This window comes from Equus quagga, chromosome 11 (assembly GCF_021613505.1).
Source record: "Equus quagga isolate Etosha38 chromosome 11, UCLA_HA_Equagga_1.0, whole genome shotgun sequence".
NCBI lineage: Eukaryota > Metazoa > Chordata > Mammalia > Perissodactyla > Equidae > Equus > Equus quagga.
In genome coordinates, this window is record NC_060277.1 from 114676100 (window position 1) to 114693594 (window position 17495).

A 17495-nucleotide genomic window follows, 5' to 3' on the forward strand; every position below is an offset into this window, starting at 1 on the left:
TAGCTCCACAGTGACATCCCTGCGGGTTTCAGAGTGTAGCAGGACCCGCCCACACACACTCTTGCACACGCATGAGCTCGGCTGCACCATCCTCATCTTCAACAGGTGTGAGACATGCAGTCCAAGGAGAAGAGGAGAAGCCTACGATGTGGTGTCATCAAACCCAAAGTTACTTCACCTCCGTGCCTCAGTTTCCTCATCTATAAACATGAGGATACTAGAAGCTTCTCCTCATCAGGCTTGGTGAGAACCAAATGAGATGATAAGAATGAATCTTCTAGAACAAGGCCAGGCACACAGGAGGGGCTGCCCATGATTACAACTCCTGGGCTAGGAAAATACCACTTAAGTGAGGCTTCAGAACCTTCCAGAACTAGAATTTCAAAGAACCCAATTTCCAGAATAGCCTTTTACACAGACGGCTTCCTTAGGACAGACAGGGAGCTACAGCCAGAATTTCTGGTCGACCTCAGAATGATCACTTGTATACAGTCTAGCAAGGGTGCGAGGTCTATACCTTTCGACCCCGGAACGCCTGCACTAGAAATTTACCTAAGAACTCCTCCTAGCGGAGAGGAGAAGGGGGGAAGCTACATGCATGAAGGAGGTCGTGAGAGAGCTGCCCCTGAGTGGTCAAGGGTGAAAGACCCCAACAACCAGAGCATCAATGAGAGGTGAAAGAGCAAGGGCGCAGGGACGCTGTGGGTTTCCATGGCAACGCCAACTGAAACCGGAAGAAAACAGAGAAGGACTCCTGCCACGCCCCGGGAAAGAGACCGCACCAATGCCAAGCCCTCCACGTGAGAAGGAAGAGACGCAGGTGAATTTCCTTTCTTAACTTAACATTCCCTATAATGCCACTACTGATTTTTTAATTTAAAAAATTACAAAAATGTGTTATATACAGAAACACAAATGCTGTTCAGGTATAAAGTGCATATCTGCATCAAACAGTGAAAGACTGAAGTCAGCAAGGCTTAACCGCTGGGGGCTGAGGTGGGGCCAGGCCAGCGGGAAGGATGCCACAGCTGCAGGAGCTGGGCCCACCACTGCCCCCCCAAGTGCTAAATCCTGCCTCGCTTGGCACCCAGGTGCCTGAACAGCTGCTGGGGGTGAAGGGGCAAACCGGAGTGGGGAGGGAAGCTAGTCCTTCGGAGCTCAGCCTCTGCCATCAGGTGCTGTCTCTGGTGGCAGAATCCTCAGGAAGCCACCTCCACTACATGCTGGCCACGTGGACAGTGAGCCCTGTTCCAGCTGCTCCGGAGGCCCAGGTGGCCCGCCCTCCTGTCTGGCTCTTGGCTCTCCCCTGGAGTCTCTGGGACCGCAACCCCTCCCCCGCTCTGTGGCCAAGCAGTTCAAGCAGAACTTGTGCAGCCACCAGGAGTCCTGACTGACGACACAGACCAGGCTCAAGGACCTCAGGCCGGGACACAGACACTGCCACAGAGAAAGCCGTGGTCCGTGGGCTCCCGGACAGGCGTCCTTGGGCGTGAGCTGTTCTACACATGCCTTCTGTCGTCAACTCGGCAACAGTTAGAGAGCCAGGGAAATTCTGCTCCCGTCCGTACGTTTGAAAAGTTCTCATAAAAGACTATACAGAGCTGTGCCTGCACACACGATGGCAAGCGAAACTCAGTGTCTTACGGCTCAGACGTCTTTTGTCAAAGCATTAAAATTTTCAGGTACACAAAGGTAAACAAAAGAGCGCACTGACCCCGGCGCCCATCTGCTGACCTGGCTCCTCCACGTCCCACCCACCCCTCCCCGCACAGGACTGCTCTGAAGAAAGCCCCCGGTTTCCAGCTACTTCTCTGGTTCGGGGAACCAGCAGCGTAGCTGGGAAGTCATGGCAGACAGGCCTAACCTGCCTGGACACTGGCCTGACTGCATGTTTCCCGTGTGAATCGATCCTGGTCTGTCTGGCATTGTCTCTTCTCTCTAAAGTTGGTTTAAAAAAAGAATCCCTATTAAAAGATTTCGTTTTAACTGAAGCTTTTTTATTTTTAACTAGGAAAAGCTCCGCCTATCACAGCTCACGAAAATAAAGAACTGGCAAAGGCCGAGAGGAAAGAACGTAACTGGGATCACAGCAAAACGGCGTCTGAAGGGCCTCCAGAACCTTACCTGCTGCTCAAAAAGCAGCGTGTTCAAGGCCTGTCTGCAGGGCAGGATCATCATGGGGAAGCCCACTGCCACCGACATCATGAAGCCCACTCGGATCATCTCGGTCACCAGGTTGGAGGGGAAGTGCATCAGCACGTTGCCCGCGGTGGCCTCGGCGAAGCTCACGTAGCCGAAGAAGCCCACCTGTGGGAGACGAGAGCAGAGGGCGAGCGTGGTAGGCGCCCTGCCCTCACACGGCCTGCGAGCCGCTGCCCAAGCAGCTATGGCAAGACCAAGCCCCCGCCAGGCTCCTCTCTCCTAAAATCTCCTCCTTCATAACCAGAAGGCTAAATGTCTAGGGGCAACAGTCTGATACGGCTTTTCATGAGGACAACAGGACACCAAGAAAATGGAGCCCCCTGCATGAAAAGGGAGGAGTCAGAATGCCCCACAAACCCACACACAGAGGGGCCGATCTTGCTCTGGTTTCCAGATCCAAACCAGGGAACTGGGGGTAAACTGTGGTCCCTCATGTACTGAGATGCAGTGTCGACAACAATGTGCATGGACCATTTGTAAAAACCAACAAGAATGCTGAAACCACAAAGTTCAGAGAAACAAGTATAATCTTAGCGTAGTTCTAATTTTATTTGCAATGTAAAAAAACAAACAAACAGGAGCAGTAAGAAGACTGGAAGAAAAACCTACCAAGACGTGAGCTGTAACTGCACCTGTGGGCTGGGACTTAAGCTGATCTTCCTCCTCTGCTATCACACTTTCCATCTCCCCTTAAGGGACACGCCCCCTTTCTATAACAAATTAGCAAAGGCCTTGGAGAGGCAGGAAGAAGAGGCTCCAGTGAGCACGACCTGGGGGCAGCCATGCGCCAAGGCACCCGGGCTCCTCCTGGGATGGGAGCTGCCCAGGGTGGAAGCGGCTCCTGGGCTGGCCTGGAGCTGCCTTGAGGAGTGAGCTGCCCTGTGGGTACTGAGATGAGAAAGAAGCCAAGGGCAGGCTTACACGGGGTGGAGGGCTGCGTCCATTCCTGGCACACTCTAAGGAGCTGGAGGGAGGCAGTGTCCCATTGGGCACTGCTGCCTGTGACATGGGGGAGGAGGGGAGGGAGTGAAAGGGTCCTACCATGACGTAGAAGGTGGTGACCACATTGAGGGAGGAGGCAAATATGGAGCTCATGGTTTTCACCGAGGGCTCGTCCAGGCTGTCGTAGGTGGGCAGAACCTGGCTGTATAAAAACAATCGAGTTCACAAAGCAGATTCCAGAGAGACACCCTCCTCTGGCTGTGTTAGTTCCCAAGTCCCCAGCCAACAGTCTCTGACACCTTCCTTGCCGCCACACTGGCCACCGCGGTAACTGGGCACCGAGGCCAAGATTTCGCAATCCTACAGACGGCCGGGCGCAGCGGTATGCACTCAGAGCCCCCCCGAACACGCGCTCTGTAAACATTTCAGAAGTGCCACAGAATGAAAGGCCGTTTGTTCTGCTGAAGCAGGAGCGTGACCGCTCCAGGGAGCGCTGGGCCCAGCTGAAGCAGCCCATGTTTACAGGGGAAGCAGGAAGCGGTTCAGAGCATCGCTGTCAAAAGAATGGAAAGTTAAACAAACAGAAGCCGCCAGCCGCCCGCCCTCCTCAGTGCCTCGGCGTGGGCGATCAGAGCTGACACCAAGAAGACGCTCCGCACCCATCTCTGCCCCACCCTCAGTGGGCAGGGGTTGCCCATGGACAGCTGCCCTCCCCTCGGCGTGAATGGAGGGCACCAGATGGCCACACGCCCATGTAGCCCAGGGAGGTGGCAGAGGACCTGCGGGGGAACAGCACAAACGTCTGGGTGCCAACCAGTTCGCCAGGCGGGAGTGGGGTCCACACCAGGGAGCCCCAGATGGGGAAGCAGCATAGGATCCCAGGGGAGGGGCCTCCCCACCAACTCCTAGTACACTGCGGGAAGAGTCCCCACCCCGGGAGCTTCAGGTACCCTGGGGAGGGGGCTGTGCCCAGCACGTGGGCATGGGCAAGTGTGCAAAGGCCAAGGCGCCGGCACCCTCCAATCCACACCCAAGGGACCCCTGATGGCAGGAGCCACAGACCCCCACGGCGGCCACTTCAGCACCCCAGAGAGCATTCGCGGACCACCTACGACTCAGTTTACCTGAGTCAGGGGAGCTTTCTCTATGCAGCCCCGGGCTTGCTCTCTGCCTGCCCCACTGCACAGACCCAGGCCCCTCCGTGCTCAGCATTCTCTCGGCCACTCCTTGAGGCCACAGGGCTTAGTGGTTCTGCACCAAGTACTCATTTACTATGAAGTAAGACCAGAGAGCCAGACAGAGAGAGCAAAGCAGAGGCCTGGCCCATCCCTGCAACATGGAGAGTGATACAGGTGGGGCCTGGCGGGCCCTGGGGAGGGCGGGCAGGAGCTCCCACCCGCATGCACTCTGATGCATGTGCCGTGGGAGGGAAGAGCTTCGTCTCTGCCCTGGGACGGGGAGGTCAGCCAACAGGCCGCACAACTCTGTCGACCCCTCACCAGCTGCTCCCTGAGGGGAACATGGGCCTAGCTGTAGGCCCAGTGCACTGCTGTGAGCAGCAGAACGAGGCGTATGCTCACAACGCTTCTGGAACCTATAATTTGACCTAAGAACCAAACCCATCAGATGTGCACTGGCTTCTACGTGGCCACCACCAAAAAAGCTCAATCACGGATCTATTTTTAAAAAAGCAACTCACAGGGGCCAGCCCTGTGGCATACTGGTTAAGTTTGGCACACTCCACTTCAGTGGCCTGGGTTCACAGGCTCAGATCCCGGGCAGAGACCTACACCACTGACAGGCCATGCAGTGGTGGCAACCCACTGCAAGACTGGCACAGAAGTTAGCTCAGGGCTAATCTTCCTCAGGAAAAAAAAAAAAAGCAACTCACAAACAAAAAGGGCAATAGGTAACGAGGTACGAGGTGAAAGAATAGAACTTCCATCAGCGATTATAATGGGGACACAAAATAGCAAGAGTGGAGCATGTTCTGGTGGAAACCGAGCTGCCAAGAGAGATGGTAAGAGGGAAATGAGGATCTGGATCTCGCGTGTGGGTGTAAACACAGCAGATGAACAAATCTATCTGTCACATTAGTTTACAACTGGCACCATCCATGCCCACTAGAGCTATGGGGGCCTGCTCTGCCAGCCCCCTGCACACCGATGGTCTTTTCCTGTCTGTGCTGGATTGACGCCTCTCTTTTGAGCGGGCTACCATTCCCACCGGGCATGAATCGCTGGCTCTTGTCATTTTGGTGGCGACGGTAATGCTACTGGAATTTTGGAAGTAGCCTGATCTGCATTTACAGGGTTCTGAGCGCCAGAGAGAAGGCACACTCACACACACGCATGTGCACACGCACACACAGAGGCCTCTGAAAGCATCCCAGTGGCAGTCTCAAGTCAATGTTTGTGCAATTTCCTTTAAATGTTCTCACACGAGTAGCTGAATGCTGGCAAAGCGCTCGGGACTCTGTGAGTCAGATGGTTTTGGGCTGTTCCGCGTTCCCACAGCCAACCCTTCTCACAGGGGATTTGGCAAACTGGGTGCTCTCGCCAGCAGTGCCAGCAGCACATCTCAGGAATACATCAATTACTCTCGATGAAAACATAACCATCTCCCTCAGCTGGGAGGGGAAAGGTCACAAGCGAACGAGACATCGCTCTTCAGTGGCCTGCACTGTCCAATTAAATGAAGCAAGGGGCCCTGTCTCCCTGCATTGCACCCCCACCACGGGCAACACGCGCCCTCAGGGCCCTCGCCAGCAGCAGTACTTACGACTGGCAGGCAAAGGACATGCCGAAGATGGGGATGCAGCGGAAGATGCCATCCCAGCGCACGTAGCTGACCCGCTGCAGCCACTGCCCCCCGAAGAGGCCGTGCTTGAGAGAGGAGAGCAGAATCTGCATGAGAGAGGACAGAGGGCTCGAGGGCCAGTCAGCAAAGAGAGCCCGGGCTCTGGAGCCCGCCCGGCCCCTGGCCCCAGGCAGGGCAAGAGGCAGGTGGAGGGCGTGCGGCTTGTGCACTCCACATCTCGGCTGTGGGCTCCCCCTCAGCGCAGCCAGGTGTCGCCAGCTGGGGGCCGAGGGTTCTGCACCTTCCTGGGCTCACTGCCCCTGCTGTGCCACGAGCTGGCTGGGTGCTGCCGGGAGAAGCACTGGCTGAGAGGCCTCCTGGGCCCTCGGGGGCAGCTGCCCAGGCAGGGGCTGCTTAGTGCAGACAGGAAGCAGCAAGGCCCGCCGCTGTGCCTACCCCAGTTGCCTCAGGTGACAGGACAGTCACCCCCAACTGGGCAGGTCCTTCCCCGGCCCCACTCAGACATGTTTTAAAAGACAAACCCACTGAGGATGGGGCTGTATGGAATGCAGGGGTAACCATCACCAGGCTGGCTCTCACACAGCTGAGGGATGCTGGTATGCCACCCAGTGCCCAGTCTGCTAAGGAAAACCTACTGCAAAGATTGCCAGGTTCCTTGCCCTCAGGAATGATCATTGCTGACCTTCCCAGTGGAGGGGGCAGGTCCAGTGGTTCAGATCCCGGGGGGCTCCCACTGGGAGGCCCCCAAGCACTCAGTAAGAAATGAACATCCTGAGCATCAACTCCACACTGGATGCTCCTGTCTGGTCAGTTATAAATGCTCATTTAGAAAACAACTTGCCCCCTTGTGACAAAATGCTGACATCGTGACTCCTGGTCACAAATCCTACATACAAAGTCTTTCTGTAGAATGAGGCGTGTCCACACTTTCATTTCCCAGAGAACTGGTCATGGGCCTTCTGCCCTGGAGCCCACCCCTCTCCTGCTGTCGACTGCACTTGGGTCCAGGCGGCCTCATCTGTCCACTGGGGCTCACATGGATAATGCTAACATCATTTCCCAGGCTTTTAGCCACTCTCCTGTCATGCTCAGGAAGCAGTTGGCAGCCAGACCAGACCCGCAAGTGGCCGACACTCACCACAAACATGAAAACAGTGTAGAAGATGAGGGCCATGGCGCTGAAGGACTGGATGGAGGCCATCATGTTCCTCTGCAGGCTGAGTGGAAGCACGATGCACAAGGACACCACAAAGAGCAGGAGCACACGGAAGGTGCCGGTCACCTGGAGGGAACCAAGCACACGCTGGGCAGGTGTCACCCCAGTAAACCCCATGCCTCCAGCCCACAGGCCTGGAATGCACCCCAGGGCATAAGGAAGCTTCCCATAACGACAATGCTGATCTGAGAGGTGGACTTACAGAAAGGTCACACCGAGCTACCATATAGCTCCAATAGACCAGATGCTTAAAAATGTCCTTACCTGAAACCCAAACAGCCGAGCAAAGAAGTTGGACCCCAAGTCACCAATCACAACGTAGAAGGCAGCACAGGTTCCCAGCATCAGCCCGATCATGCTACAGAGAAGAAAGCCCTGGCTTTGAAACGGCCTTGTAACAGGAGTCCGTTGTCTGACGATCAAAGCCTGGCCCCTTTAGCCAAGTACCGGCTCAGGGCTTGCCCATGGTCCCGGGAGGGAGCCCTGGACACCAAGCCCCAACCCCACGGTATCACTGCTGACACGCGACGACGACCCAAAGGCTGGCTGTGATCTCGAACGTTCACCAGTTCACCAGACTCGGGTATGTTTTGTCAAGTTTGCTACGTTACTTGGAATGAACACTGAATAACACTAAACTTTTCTTTATGTGGTACTATATTCTTCTCTCCACAGGAGATTCTCAAAGTTCTTTCAGGTGCTACTAAAATGCACCGTGATGTTAGACATGTTAAAAGAACAATAAACTGCTTTCAAAAAGAGTTGCTCTTTTGTGTTTACAATTCCCTAATTTAGAAGCTTAAAAGTGCAATTTCCCAGCAATCTTTTCATCTCATAAAATTTTACTCCAAAGGGAGAAAAATATGACATTCCAATTTAATGTCACCTTTATGCAACAGTGTCGGGGGGGAGCACATACAAGTTTCGGGAACAGTACTGAGAGATTAACTACATCAGAGGGAGTGCTATTTTGCTGTGTTCCTCGAGTTTTCCATTTTTATATTTTTCTTAGTAAGACTTAAATAAGGCTTTCAACTTTGTCACTAATCATTTTAAGGGTACAATAAATTGAACTTTCAACTACTTAGTAAGTAACTCTTCAGGAAAATATTATAAGTTATAAACCAACCAACATCTGAAACATATCGTTCATTTTGTGGCAATCCTCCAGTTTCTCTTTAGCTGCAGGTGAAGAACAGAGAATAATATCAAGCAAAGTTGCAGCATCTACCTGGTCTCCACCAGCATCTTCCCTGCTTTTCCGTAGGCGTGCAATGCTAGTGCAAAAGAAAGAAGAATTAGTGCTCAACCCAACAGCGTGAGAAGACATCAGGGAACGTTACTGGTGTGAGGTGTGAAGGGCAATCTGGTAAAAACCCGCTGGTCTGGAGTTTCATGGGCAGGCGGGGGATTTTTTTTATTTTGGTCTTATGCTTTTTTCAGATCTACCATCAACAAATGGAAACCACAGAAAACAAGAACAAAGTAATGGAAAGACACAAGCAAGTTGGTTTTTTCACTCAAAAAAAAGAACCGTCCCTGGGATGTAGCAGTTTGCCCACATGCGGCGGTGGAGGCAGCGTGAGCAGAGGCTGCGCCTATGTGGGCACCCGGCGGGGCCGAGCGGGGAGGCGCCCAGGAGGGCTTGGGCGGCCCCAGCCCAGCACGCCCAGTTTTCACAGCCCGCACCAAAGGGATGTGACTGAGGGTTCACTCTTTGTGATTTCAGAAGAAAATTCAGAGAATGCTTTCAAGTGTAGCACTTTGGGACAGGAGGGGACAAGTGCTCTGGGGCCTGCCTCCTTTCAAGGTAGACAGTCAGGGAACCACACTGGTGAACAGCATGAGGCTGCACTAACTGGAGCAGAGAGCAGCTGCCTGTCCCACCTTCCTGACAACAGAACTGCTTCCAGCAGATGAGAGAATAAGAGCTGACTCAGCAAGGCCCCTCCCAGACCTAACAGGAGTCCGGTAACCCCTGTGGCCCCCACCACGATCCAGCGGGACGAGGGCAGAGGGAAGTTCTGGTCTCCCAGGACAGGTGTGCGTGACAGGTCGGCCCCAGCTTCCTGCCCCTTGTTCCTCCCTCACACGGGGCCAGTGTCCTCCGAGGAGATTCGGAAAGCAGGACACCTGCAGGCAGCTGGTGTGAATGAGTCCAAAAACACTCATTGTCACTTTCATATTTCTTAGGAAAAGGCACGGCGTTGCCAAAACCAAGAGAGCCTGGCATCTGCTTGGGCTACACCAGCTATGAACGGGCAGACGGCCCGTGAAGCACAAAGGCTTCCGCCGCGGGGGTCACTCCGGCCTTCCCTGGCTGGTCTGACTGCTGGACAGAGACTCATGTCTCAGGTTCATCTAATAACGCCCGTTTGCATCACAGAGCAATCTGAACCGAGACACATCCTTGCATGGAACGCCAATCAAGGTCAGGCTGAGAATTTCAAAACTAAGAGCTCCAGACAGCAGACAGCAGCCCAAGGCCATGCTGTCACCAAAAAGAGGCCCTCCAACCCTCTGGATGACAGCAGTCGGGCAGCATGCCCCTGGACACAACACAAAACCCAGTGCCCCAAATGTGGAGGTGGCTGCGCGTCTGGCCATCCCATTCCTTTTCCTTCTCCAAAAGTAAGCTGGGCGTCTACAGCACATCTCAAACGCTCAGAGCACCCTGCCATCCCAAACACACCTGCATCCTGGACAGAAAGAAGCGGAAGGTGCTCCAGGGAGTCAGAGGACCCAGTCGGGAGGTGGCACTCTTCACCCAGAAAGACTCAACTGGTTCCCAGGACAACATCCTAAAGCGGCTGCCCCACGGTGCTTCCTGCGCTGAGGCCTGGTGTTCCAGCATCCCGGTTCTCCCCGCTTTCTTCACCTGGGCCACCCTCACCCACCCACGCCCCTCCCCCCATCATTTCAAGTGTGGATCCCTTAACAACCTCCACCCCGAGTCTCAAATACAAATGCCCGGCAGCCCCCACCCCTTAGCCTCCTGCCTGGCACAGCACCAGGAGGGTGGAGGGGGCCCAGGACTGCCCTCCTGCCCCTCTAGGTGGGACCACAGCACCAGACTAGTGCCATGAGGCTAGGAGGCGTCTGCAAGAAGGGTTTCTGAGCAAACACACCTCGGTGCAGACCAGAGACCCCTAGCTCAGGTCTTCCTCCTCCATCTGTGACTGGCACTCTGCAGCTAACAGGCTGGGCATCACGGGGACGAGGAGCAAGCATGACCCCAACACTGGTCTAAGCAGCACTCTCGCCACGTGCGGGGCTGGGACTGGCGTCAGGAGGGGCTCTCCAGTCTTTCCCTGGGGAGGCTGGGCAGCAGCTGCCCTGGGCCCTGAACTGCTGGGTCACCTTCTCCTCCCGGGACCACAGTCTTGCCCACGGCTCTGTGGCTGCGCGGACGCAGAGCCGACTCTCAGCCCACCGCACTCAGTGCAGGACCCGGGCCCACTCCCACCCGCCACCCAAAGCTGCCAGCTGCCAACTCCCAGCAGCAGCAGGGCAGAGATGGGGGTGCACACACCAAACCGTGCGGATCAAGACGGGGTACGAGCTCAGCCCAGCCATCCCCAGAGGTGGATAAACGAGGGGTGTCAGAAAGCCAAGTATCCACGTGTACAGGTCACACATCCGACACAGGCAAGGAGAAAACTGGCTGGACAGGCCCTCTGCAGGCCCCATCCCTGGCCCAGGAGTGGGCGGCAGGCTGACCAGGGCCACAGAAACCCAGGAGGTCAGATGACGAGATCACAGACATAGCACTGGAAGCATCCACTGCTCACACCTGAGAACTCAGAGCCATACTCTGGATAGGGCAGGGTCTGGGGCTCAGAGTAGCCTTGTAGGAGCTGAGACCACTAAAGGAGGCTGACTAGCTGGCATATCTGTATATCTCCTAAAAATGAGGTTTAGGGGCCAGCCTAATGGCATAGTAGTTAAGTTTGCACGCTCCGTTTCGGCAGCCCAGGGTTCGCCAGTTTGGATCCTGGGCTCGGACCTACACACAGCTTGTCAAGCCATGCAGTGGCAGGTATCCCACATACAAAATAGAGGAAGATGGGCATAGATGATAGCCCAGGGCCAACCTTCCTCAGCAAAAAGAGGATTGGCGGTAGATGTTAGCTCAAGGCTAATCTTCCATAGAAAAACAAAACAAAAAATAAAATAAACAAATAAATAAAAATGGGGTTTAGAAAAGCCGACGTAACAGTAGAACACACAGGGTGAGGGAGCAGCAGGAAAGAAGTGGATAAGATTCACAAAAACAGCCCACAAGCAGTAAACAAAATACCACGAAAACATACAAATAACACCAACAAAAAATCCACCAGTACTCTAGCTCCCCAAACTGGGAAAGCTCTTTCTCCAGCAGACGCCTACACATTGGCCGTGGCGGAAGGGGCAGCATGTGATCACCACCAGAGGTAACCAACTGAGACACTGCCACAAATGCAAACTCAAGGCTCAGCGCGGCAGACATCATTCGGAGAAAACCACCTACCCATCCCATGGAGCGAGTGTAGTTTAAACAGGCTATCTGTTCAGGCTACAGCTGCTACTCCAGGAATTTCCACACCCTCCCCTGCACTGTCTCCAGGTCTGGACGAAAGCTGTCTGTCCATCTCCTCAACCCCCACAGCTGCCCAATGCCCACAGATCCAGCAGATGACGCATGTTGGGGGTCTGCTAACAAAGGCCATCTGTCCCCACCCGATGGCACCAGGAGGCACTGGCAGCTCTCCTCTGGGGTCACCCTCTCTGGCTGCAGCACAAGCTCACAGTGGCTCCTCTGACCCAGGAGAAGGCAGAGGATGGGGAGAGAGGCCCTTTCGGTAGGTCTCCGCATGCAAGCAGCAGGAGTCAGCCCAGGTGTGGGGAGGCTGCTGACCCACGGGGTCCAAGTGACATTCTCATCTCTTCCCATCTAGGGCCCCTGTCCAAGTGGCAGGGTCTCTCCATTTCTGAGAGACAGTGTCAAGACAGAGCCAGGATAAAGGGCAGCTGAGGCTGCAGACTGGGCCCCGGGGACTCTGGGAGCTCACACAACTGAGCCATCTCGTTTGGTACCAAAGACACAAGGGGAGACAGCTGGCGGTTTCAAAGCTCTTTTGCTTCCAGCAGCGAGAACTGGCTGCAGGCACCCTGAGCAGTGAAAGGCAGGACCCTGGCAGCCACACAGAAGGGCGTCCATCCAGGGGGCAATTTTCTTTCAGTTGTTCACATCTAGCCAAACCAGTTTGCCTTCTCCGGGACTTTCTAAGAATAATCAGACAGCGGTCAAAACCCATGGCCTCCTCAGTCTCAGGTCACCTGTCCTCTTGCAGGGCACGGCCAAGCACTTCATGGGGTATCTGCTACAGAGACCCTCAGTGGGGAGAAAGGGGTCACCCCAAAGGCCATGTTCTGCCCACAGAGGAAGGGGCCGCTCAGCGGAGCACACTTCATCCCAAGCTGAGTTAGGTTGCCTCACCGCGGGTCAAGTATACCTGGTCAATCTTGCTTCCTCAAGTGACTCCAACAACATTAAGAGTCTGACAGCACCCTTCTCATCAGAAAGGAAAGAAAAGGAAGCACCCCTTCAGTTCAGGTCAGAACAATGCTAGAGTGCTGGTGCCAATGCAAAGCAGACAGACTGGAAGGAAAGCCGAGGTCACACTGCCAGAAGACCTGCGTGGATTCTGCAGGTGCTTTTATTTCGTTTGGCACCTGCAACTCGGCACACCATTTCCTCTCACCACCTCCTCTCCAACATGAGAGCAGTGAGCTGAGAGCCAGGCCGGGCCCTCCTCGGGCATACCCAGCATCATGGCCACACTGGCTGGGGGGTTGTGGGCTTTCGCCAGGAGGCCAGGAATTTTCCCCAGACTCGCACAGGACCAGCTCCTGAGAACAGGTGTGTTGGTATTTCAACACCCACACTGAGAGCCAAAAGGTCCCAAAGCAGGCAGAGGGGATGCAGTCCTCACATAGCGGCCTGAGGGCGGCAGGCAAGTGAGGGGGGCCTGTCCTCAGAGCCACGCTGCCTAGGAAATATTCCAAACTGAGAGGAAGCAGAAAGCACAGCTTCCTCTCCTTTGGCCCAAATCAAAGGAAGCAAGAAAGAACAAAAGGAAATGAAATTGCAACCAACAGCATCAGGAAACAGAGAAGGCTGCTGGGGAGACAGGTGGCTTGACCCCCAGCTCTAAGCCTGGACCCAGGACAGTCTCTGCCGTACATTCAAAGTGGGGCAGGTGGAGCAGGGTCCCTGTCTGGCAGCTCCAAAGGCTCGGGGTACTCAGGAGAGGCAGACAGCAAGCAGGCCCCCAGAGCAGCGGGGAGCTGCTGGTTCTGCCTGAATGTGGACGGGGAAACTCTCCGCGTGCATTTGCTTAAAAGGGGGACAGGAGACCAAGTAGCTCCTCAATTTTGAAGCATAAGTTTATATTAATACTTTCTAAAAATTGCATTACATTTTAAAATAAGGGAAAAAATTGCTGTTCAAGGAACTCTTTAAGAATAAAGTGGAAGAAAAGTAAATAAAGGAGTAAGGCCCCAGCCCCCAGACCTAGAACGCTGCCCTTCTGAAGAAGTGGCCTAGTGAGGGCCAGCCGCTGCCCCGAGAGCCGACATCCTCACCCAGGCCAGCGTAGGTTCTCCGCTTGCTCAGGCTGGCGGATTTCACCAAGAACATGCAGGACTGGTGCGTCATCCAAGAACAGAAAACCAAGAGCAGGGCCCCCAGGATGATGCCACACTAGAGGGTTGAAAGAAAACGAGATGTTGACAAAATAAACTACTCAGTGTCTGTTCCTCACACGCTGACCAGCACGTCTGTGGCTTAGGACAGTCGTCCCCGCTTCCCCGCCCCTTGCAGACACACGGCCCAGCTCTGCCTCACTCCCCTGTCTAAGGGTGACAATTCCTAGCATGGAAAGGGACCAATTTCCTGGATGTGGTGGCCACACACTTTGTCCCGGGGCCTTAAACTTGTGCCTCATCCTGAAAGAGCAGCAGGAACACCATCCCCCTCCCGGCCCTTCGAGAGTCCTGTGAACACCACGGTGCTGCCAACTAGTCTCCCCGGACCTCCGCGCGCCCTACAGGGGGCCACCTTCTAGCCACGTGGATCGACAGCTACGAGTGGTGAACACATTCTGAAAGGAAGAGATTAAAAATGACATTTATGCCTTTCTTATAAGTTAAACATACGCTCACCATCTGACCCAGCAATTGCACTCCTAGGTATTTACCCAAGAGAAATGAAAACATGTGTTCATGCAAAAACCTGCAAGCCAATGTTTACAGCAGGTTTATCCATAATCCCAAAACTGAAGAAACGACCCAAATGTCCTACTAGTATCTGCTGGTGCACAGATCATACGAGCCAGCTATTCTCCTCAAAGATAAATACCCAACAGAAACGCAAACGTGTGGTCAGAGCCTGTGCCCATGTGTTCCTAAGAGCTCCACGGTGGGAAACCGCACGTGTGCCAGCAAAGGTAAAGAATAAGCACTCTGTAGCACGTCCACACGATGAATACCAGCCAGACACGAAACCATACGTACAGTATGACTCCATTTACACAAAGTTAAAAACGAGGCAACACGGATCTACGGAGCTGGAGGTGGGATGTGGGCCCTTGGGGAGGGAGGCGGGGCCTGGACGGCTGTGGCGATGCTGTGCTCCTTAATGAGGGAGCTGGTACACGTTTGTTCACTTTGTGAAAACTCACCAAGAGTACACCTCAGTTGTGTGCACTTTTCTGTATGCATGTTATACTTCAATAAAATGCTAACATTTTTTTTAACTACCAAAATTATTAAAACCAAACAAACAAAAAACCCAAAACCGAAACTTTTTTTAAACAACATGGCTGCCAGACACTAAAAACACACATCCCCAAATTGCCCGTTGGCCTCAGGCTATGTTTCCCATGGAGAAGATGCTGAGTCCACGTGGGAGTGGCCATCCCAACTCTGCCAGGCCCTCGGGACAGGGTGAACCACTTCCAGTTCTCTGCTTGCACACGGGTCTCCAGCACGAAGCTCTTCCTGGGCAAGTCGGTCCAGCGCCCGTTTAAATGCTCGGGCAGGGGCCTCGTGCCCACCACACAGAAGGCACTCAGTCTGTGGACAGCCGAATCCGCTGGGCCTGAAAGCACATTTCACAGGCCTCTACACCACAGCCCCACCGCGGTGGCACTTCCCAAACGAGCATCAGGGATCGCAGCACCGGACTCAAGGATGCACAATCAGCTAACTACACATCCCAGGATGCAGTTCTGTGCCAGGCCAGCCGCAATGCACCCTGGGACCCGTAGTCCTTCCAGAAACACCCACAGGTGGTCAGCTTGGTGGGAATTCACGATGTCCAGACACAGATGTTGCCCTGGGTGCTCCAGCAGCCGCCAGCGTGGCCTTCCACAACTGCCAGCACAGTCCCTGTCCTCCGGCGACCTGCTCACCAGCCAAGGCGGGTCAATGACTCCCACAGGCACCCTAAACCATGCTCATCCACAGGCTGGGGGGCTCTATGTGAGGGATGGAAAATCCTCAGATTAAAAACAATGTGTTTTTGCTATTTTTATCCAAAAGACATTAAATACGAAAAATGCAAAGTGTCTGTTCATCTAAAATTAAACTACTGGTGCGCATTTTCAGTTCCGAAACGTCCATCTCATTTTCATTTTTCTGTCTACTTGGTTTCCTCACGGAAGAGTGGTCTCTGCAGCCGGGCGGCCACTGCCCTGCCCCGCGTCCCCTTGCCCTCCAGGGAGCCAGCTCGCGGGCGGCAGCACCTGCCCCAGGGGCAGGGGGGCAGCAACCGGAGCGCAGAAGTTCACTTTCAGGAAGGAAGTTACGAGCGTGACAACTCCGTGACCCCCTTCTCTAAAGCACGAAGGCCGGTTCGCTCGTGGATCATCTCAACAGGAGCCCGGCGCATCCACGCCCCCGCAGCGAGGCTCCCTCCGCGGTCTGTCCCGCGCGCTGGCCCCGGGTCCCGCATCTCTGCCCTCCAGGCGCAGTGACAGCGCCGGGGCCCGGCTCGCGCGCTGCTGGGCACGGTGCGCTCGGGCCGGAGTCCACAGCAGCGACGCAACGACGGCGCCGAGTCCTACGGGCAGGCCGGCTCGGAAGGGCGCTCCGGTCCGCAACCGCGCGGAGCTGCCGGGCCTGGGCGCCCCGCAGACCCCCGCGGCGCGCCCGGGCCGCCTCCGCCCGCGGGTCCGCCCGGCCCGGGAGCAGAGGCTGCGCGGCGCGCAGGGGGCGAGGGCGCCGGCCGCCGCCCGCGGGACTCACCTGTTTGAAGCAGAAGGGCATGGTGAGGACACTGACCCCTACTATGCTGTTCACTATGTTCGTGATCAGCCCCCAGTTGGAGGCGGCGGCCGCGGTCATAGCGCGAGGTCTGGGGCCCGGGAGCCCGGGTCCGAGGCGCCGGGACGACCGTAGGGCGCGAGACTCCGGTGGGGGCGCGCGGCTGCCTGGAGGAGGCGGCGTCGCGGGAAGACGACGTCGCGGGCAGTCAACCTCGAGACTCCGCCAGGCTCCGCGGCCGCCTCATGGCTCCGTCCCCCGGCGGCCTCGGTGTCCCCGCGCCCAGACCTGGAAGAGCCTCCAGCTGCCAGCCACGGGAACCTCAGCCCGGCTTCGCTGCGGCCCGGGCGCGCACACTTCCGCCTTCCGCTGGTTCGGCTGCCCGGAAGTGACGATGAGGGGGCGGGACTCGGCAGGGCGCGCACCAACGAGAGGCGGGACTGGAAGGGCTGGCGGGGCGGGGCGGGGGAGGGGAGGGATGGGGCGGGGCCTGGGGGCGGGGCTCTTGGGAGGCGTGGCCGAGCGAGGCGGGCCTCGGCGGGTCACGAACCAATAAAAGGCGGGAGCGGGGCCTGGAGGGGCGGGGCCTGGGCCACGTGGCCGAGTTTCTGTCCCCAGCGCCGCGCTTGTCCTGCCCTGGAGCTGGCCTCCTGAGCCCCGCCTTGCAGGAGCTTGAAGATCAGGGACTCCCTTCTGCGGGACCCCCATCCGGAAGGAGAGTGGAGCTCAGGAGAGAAAGGGCCGCACCGCGCCTTCCGGAGAAGAGCTGGGTTTCGAGGGTTCATTTTAGCAGTTACACCCTAGGACCGATTTTGAGCCTGTACTCGGTGCCCTGGGCGCGGGGCGGGGCCTTAACTGTCGAGCTAAACACTTAACCTGTTCCAAGGAGTTAGCGCTTAACGTTTTACGAGTGGTATGCTGAGGCACAGAGAGGTTCGGTGACTTAGCTATGGGCACACAGCTCTTAGAGGGGGCGTGGGATCTGCTCCCCAGGCCAGCGGCCTTC

General features: G+C 55.8%; 1 protein-coding gene across 4 annotated transcripts in view; it reads right to left on the bottom strand.

Annotated features, from left to right (window-relative positions):
- Window positions 1-16852, bottom strand: part of SLC38A10 (solute carrier family 38 member 10) — a 42067-nt gene extending 25215 nt beyond the window's left edge. For 3 of the 4 annotated variants that reach the window (XM_046675360.1, XM_046675359.1, XM_046675358.1), the window contains exons 1-8: window positions 16472-16852; window positions 13808-13925; window positions 8412-8457; window positions 7445-7538; window positions 7103-7246; window positions 5926-6050; window positions 3244-3346; window positions 2125-2307 (exon numbers count right to left, since the gene is read on the bottom strand). In XM_046675360.1, coding sequence (XP_046531316.1) covers window positions 2125-2307; window positions 3244-3346; window positions 5926-6050; window positions 7103-7246; window positions 7445-7538; window positions 8412-8457; window positions 13808-13925; window positions 16472-16570 — 912 coding nt within the window. In that variant the 5' untranslated portion in view covers window positions 16571-16852. The remainder of the gene's footprint in view (window positions 1-2124; window positions 2308-3243; window positions 3347-5925; window positions 6051-7102; window positions 7247-7444; window positions 7539-8411; window positions 8458-13807; window positions 13926-16471) is intronic. The other variant, XM_046675361.1, reaches the window with a different exon arrangement.
- Window positions 16853-17495: the final 643 nt, after the last annotated feature.